This window comes from Dryas octopetala, chromosome 5 (genome assembly GCF_963921425.1).
Source record: "Dryas octopetala chromosome 5, drDryOcto1.1, whole genome shotgun sequence".
In the NCBI taxonomy this organism is placed as follows: domain Eukaryota; kingdom Viridiplantae; phylum Streptophyta; class Magnoliopsida; order Rosales; family Rosaceae; genus Dryas; species Dryas octopetala.
The window spans coordinates 6531584-6537468 of record NC_141370.1 but is presented as its reverse complement, the minus strand read 5'-3'; the positions used below and the strand labels follow the sequence as shown (position 1 = coordinate 6537468).

The window sequence follows — 5885 nt, the reverse complement described above, 5'->3', positions numbered from 1 at the left end:
AGATTGATGATGTCGACTGGAAGTGTCCCAGTTAAGTTATTGTTGTAGGCATCGAGAACCTAAAGCTCCGTCATCCGGAGAGTGATTTCTTCTGGAAATTTGCCACTCAACATGTTGTCGGAGATGTTCAAAAACTTTAAAGAAGTCAGATTGGCCATCTCCGTGGGAAGCCTTCCTTTTAAGTTGGCAGCAGTGATGCTGAGGTTCACCAACTTGTTGAGCAACCCCATCACAGGCGGAATAAACCCAAACATTGGTAAGTTGGAGAGGGTACGTAAGAGCAACCACTCGTGATTTCTGGTCGCAACCACTCGCGATTCTGGTTGCATGAAACTCCAGAAAAGGAGCAGTAGTGGGCAGAGTGATCAGCCTTGATCCTTCGGGTCCAATCATGGCGTTCCTTAGCTTCAAAAGCGCCTCAAGGTCACTGTAGCCACAACAAGCTGATGAGAACAAAAGGACGTAGAAGCTGGCCATTTTCAGAAAATTCTACCTACTTCTGCCCAAAGGCAAAACTTCTGAAAATGGTGGCTCAAGCCAACTTCATCAGAATTTTGGATGTAGGAAGACAATCAATCGTCAAGTCACTGACAATCGATCGTCAAGCCAATTTTGACAGAAAATATCTTTTTATGTTTTTTTGCTTTCTGCTTTGACTTTTATGTTTAGAAGGTTTGACACGCAAGCTCACAATTGATGGCTGAGATCATTACCTATCCTTAGATATTTTGTATTAAAGTACTTTATGTAACTTGATATATATCACAAGTTGTAGATGAGATCAAATATAGATTTCACTACTCACTTCAGAAAAGACTCTCTCAACTCACTCTGTATTTTTCTCTTCTTGAATCTTTCATTCATTGTGTGTGTGTGAGATTACTTGTAAGCTTGGAATCAAATCCAACAGTTGCTATCAGAGCTGTGTTAATCTTCTTCTATTGGGGTGTTCTTCCTATCTAACAAACAAACTCACTGATGGCAAGCTTAAATAGCAGCAGTGATGTTCGATCTCCAATATTTGGAGGTGAGAACTTTGATTACAGGAGTGTGATGATGAAAACCATATTCATTTCACTTGACCTATGGAGATATGTTGAAGAAGGATATGTAGTACCAGAAAATATAGAAGCTTTGACAGTAGCTGAGCTGAAGCAGTTGAAGGAGCATGAGAAGAAAAATGCTAAGGCACTCAGTTTGATTCAACAAGGAGTCACTAGAGAGATTTTTCCAAGAATCATGACAGAGACAACAGTTAAAGGAGCTTGGGAGGTTTTGCAGAAAGAATACAGAGGAGCAATCCAGGTTAGAGCTGTTAAATGTCAATCCTTGAGAAAAGATTTTGAATATGCTAGAATGAGTGAAAATGAGTTGTTGATGATTACATGTCTAAACTTACTGAGACTGTAAATCAAATGAAGAGTTATGGTGAGGAAATAAGTGAAAAGAGAGTAGTCCATAAAATTCTAACTAGTTTACCTCAAAAGTATGATCTAATAGTGTCCATTATTAAGGAAACTAAAGACCTTAGTACACTTAGTGTTCAAGAAGTGATGGGATCCATAAAAGCCTTTGATCAAAGACTATCTAGGCATGTTGAAAATGCTGTAGAGAGTGTTTTCCAAACCTTTAGTTTAAGTTCAAAAGAGAGTGATAGAAACCAGTCTAGTTCATATGAAAGTAAACCAGAAACTTCAAAAGGGAATAACAATTGGAAAGGAAAAAATCAGAAAGGCAAGTGGAAGAACAACTCTGAGACTAATGTGGAAAAGAAGAACTTTACTCAAAATTCAGATGGTACAAAGTGCAAGATATGCAATAGAAAAATTCATGAAGAAAAGGATTGTTGGTTCAAAGGGAAGGCTAAATGCAACAACTGTAACAAGTTTGGCCATGTTCAAAAAGATTGCAAGCTCACGAACAAGCAACAAGCCAACTTCACAGAAGAACAAGGTGGAGATGGAAACATGTTTTATGCTTGTCTAGCTACAACTGAAGATAAAAATGAACATGTTTGGTTCGTTGATAGTGGCAGCATCAATCACATGACTTGATATAGAAGCATCTTTGTGGACTTTGACACCTCTGTGAGTTCAAGAGTGAAAATGGGAAATGGTGATCTTGTGGATGCTAAAGGCAAGGGAACCATATCCATTGAGACAACAAAAAGGAAGGAAGATGGTTCAAGATGTGATATTGGTTTCAGAATTGGACCAAAATCTTCTAAGTGTTGGTCAACTACTACAAAATGGTTATAGAGTTCACTTTGATGATAATTGCTGCAAGATTTATGCAAGAAGAGATTCAAATGAGCTTATAAACAAGATAGAGATGAGAAAGAACAGAAGCTTCCTTCTTCCTTTCAACTATTCAGAAAATATTGCTTTGAAAGTAGATGTAGTCAATGACTCTTGGCTATGGTGCAAAAGACTTGGTCATTTGAACTTCCAAAGTTTGAAGAATCTGCAACAACATGAAATGGTGATTGGCTTACCAACCATTCAGGATGTAGATGATGTGAGTGAAGGGTGTTCTCTAGGCAAACAACATAGAGACTAATTTCCCAAAGGTAAAGCTTTGAGAGCAAAATCAGCTTTGGAATTGATCCATACTGATATCTGTGGACCAATGAAGACTACAACACAAGCTGGCAACATATATTTCATCACATTTATAGATGACTTCACAAGAATGACATGGTTGTACTTTCTAAAGCAAAAATCAGAAGCTTTCTCTGTTTTCAAGAAGTATTAGATGATGGTTGAGAGACAAAGTGGTCTTTTAATCAAGGTGCTAAGAAGTGACAGAGGAGGTGAATACAACTCAAATGAATTTGGCAAGTTCTGTCAAGACATTGGAGTAGATAGGCAGTTAACTGTAGCCTACACCCCATAGCGGAATGGTGTTTCTGACAGGAAAAACAGAACCATTGTTGAAATGGCAAAGTCAATGATGCATGACAAGGAGATTCCTCAAAGTTTTTGGGGTGAAGCAGTAAACACCGCTGTGTACTTGATGAATAGATGTCCTACAAGAGTAGTGGAGGGCAAGACACCTTTTGACATCTAAGAGTGTTTGGTTCCATATGCTATGCTCATGTACCAAAAGAACTCAGACAAAAGATTGATGAATCGAGTGAGAGGTGCGTATTTGTGGGATATAGCTCTATGTTAAAAGGCTATATGCTATTTCATCTTGAAAAGGAAAAAGTTATTATCTACAGAGATGTGATATTCAATGAAAAGGCTGCTTGGGATTGGAAACAAAAGGCAATCCAAAAGCAATCAATTGATGTTACAGAAAATGAAGAAAATGCAGAAAATGAGGGTGAGTTTGAAGAAGCTACACCACCAACAAGTCCTCACACAGGTTCTTCTACACATTCAACTCCTAGTTCTCCCCCAAATCGAATGAGGAGTTTGAATGATGTGTATGCAAGTTGCAATTTCTGTGTTTTTGTTGAACCATAAAAATTCAAAAAAAATATGGTTGAGGATATAAACCCCACGCTGGATACATTAAAAATGAGAGGAAAAGAATTTTAAAAAGGAAAAGATTAGATGCCAATCAAAAAATAAAGATCAGATCATGTTATTTGAATAAGGGATTGGTATTTGATTTTGAATTCAAATAGACTCAATTCTCATCATTTAAGTCTCTCATTGTCTCTATAAATAGAGTAGAGATGGCCATAAAAAAGAGGAGAGGGAGAGAAGACAATGAAAGGGTGCAGGAAGAAGAGTAACGTGCATTTGCCATCACCAAAGCTTTGCCACCGCTAGGTAGATGACACTTCTTTTATTCATTGCTCCTTCCAATATTTGGTTTCGGCTGAAACCCCAAAAAAGTTTACCAAAGGATTCGGCTGAATCCATTTTCTCCCGATCGGTTTCGGCTGAAACCACAAAAATTCATCAAAGGATTTGGCTGAATCCATCTCCAAATTGGTTTCGGCTGAAACCATAAAGGATTCTGCTGAATCCATATATCTCAAGCACCGAACGGGTTGGGCCGAATCCATGGTGTGTTGAGTTACAAAAAATGCAGTTAGTTTGCTGATTAAAATGGTCCAAAGCAGAAGCGATAGGTACCTGCAAACCAAAGAAATGAAGGTTTTAGCCTACAAAAGCAAGGTCATAAACTATCTTGCTAGTCTGACATACCAGCCACGCAGAGGTTGCACCACACGAGGAAAGAAGTAAAAAAAATAAATTGACTTCCACCTCTTTATAGTGCTGCAATCCTGAGCAAAATACAAGATCAATATTACCAAGTCTAATAGGTGGGATGTGCAGCAAAAATAAAAAAGGGGGGAGTAATGGATTAATGTGAGCTCACGCAGGCTAAATTTAGAGCCCAAAAGACATGGGGCTGCTGCACTTTGAGATTCTGAGAATTGGCCCAAAGGCTTACTGCCATGTGGTATTTAAGTTGCTATTCAACTCACCAAAATATTGCAATGCGGTTAGAGAGCAACATATATCATTCCAAGGCCTTAATTTAAGTTGCAGCAATAAAGTTCATATTGTGGGGCTTTCTAAGTTTGGTTCCAGGAAGAAAAAAAAAAGAATGTGGTTGCTTTCCATCATCTTTGGTTATCAAAGCCAGTGGACTTGCATGCTCAAAGGAGATGTACCTCCAAAATCTCACCAACTGGGCCTACAAGAAAGTAGAGGCCAATTCTTATTTGAATTGCATCTACTGTAATTGGCTTATATAATGAAATACAAAAAAAATATATGCCAAGTATCAAACAGTGAGCAATCAAATTCAATGGGTTTGTTGTCAAATCTAACATGCATGCCCATTAACAAAAAAATTGGTTTAAAATAAACAAAGTCTGGTGGTCTCCCAAATTCTCTTTTGCCCATTAAAAAAAATAAAATGTATCAATTAATAAATAATTGATACAAAACAATTATAGTGGGCACATAACTAAATTCATGTTCACCCATTAAAAATAAGAACATGTGTCATTTTAAAAATAAATGATACGAAAATATTAATAGGCACATTTTCCTCCAATCCCAAATTCAAACTCTCAAGTTGGTACAAAACCAAATTTCTCAAATCCAAATTCTAAATTCAACCCCAAAGTGGCACAAAGCCAACCAACTCAAATTCTTCACCGAACTACGTCCGGTTTGATCCCATCATGGGTACGTAGGCAATGTGAGCATAATTCACACTCAACCTCATTCACAAAATTCTCTTAGGAATTAATTCATACAAGTTTCTTTGAATTAATTTTGGACCAAATCAAATCCACCCAAATCCTTTAGAAATTAGTTCTACACACAAAAGTTCATTCATGAATTAATTTCTCAAATCAAATCCAAGGGCTCTAAACCCTACCCAAGTTACACAAATCTTTTAAGTGGGTCATCAACCATTTAAATTCTAAAACTTTGGAACTACGTGTGGTTTGATCCTGCAATGGGTACGTAGGCAACCTAAAATACGGGTGCAACTGCAATCACAAATAAATTTCATTTCAATGGGTCTTTTACCTATTGGAAATCCAAACACTCATAAAGTGATTTGTTGGTTTCATTATATTTGGAATCAAAGGGTGTTCCTTTGAATCAAGAGACTGTAATTAAGAGATGTACTCCATCTTGAATGGGTCCTACCCAAAATAATAAAAACCCTTATTCCATAAATGAATTGGGGTGAAATTATGTTGGGTAATATTTATTATTTATTTGCAAATTTTGTTCAACATAATTTTTGGCACGCCCGGTGCGATCCATTCTGCCTTTCATCTCCAATATAATGGAACTAATCCTTTATGTTGCATTTGCCTCTTAGGAAAGTCAAAAGAGACAGAGAGAGATCAAATGACACCACAAGTCACAATCTACTTCCATGAGCTTTCAACCTCC

At 37.3% G+C, this 5885-nt stretch overlaps 1 protein-coding gene across 1 annotated transcript; it reads left to right on the top strand.

Annotated features, from left to right (window-relative positions):
- Positions 1-978: 978 nt before the first annotated feature.
- Positions 979-2054, top strand: LOC147283822 (uncharacterized). Its single transcript, XM_086245596.1, has 2 exons — positions 979-1305; positions 1422-2054. The coding sequence occupies exons 1-2, from the start codon at positions 979-981 to the stop codon at positions 2052-2054; spliced, it is 960 nt and encodes a 319-aa protein (XP_086101722.1).
- The last annotated feature ends 3831 nt before the right edge of the window (positions 2055-5885 follow it).

Coding starts and splice junctions, on each gene's coding strand:
- LOC147283822 (XM_086245596.1), top strand. CDS start 979: ATGGCAAGCTTAAATAGCAGCAGTGATGTTCGATCTCCAATATTTGGA. Junction 1,306..1,421: donor AATACAGAGGAGCAATCCAG/GTTAGAGCTGTT, acceptor AATCAAATGAAG/AGTTATGGTGAGGAAATAAG.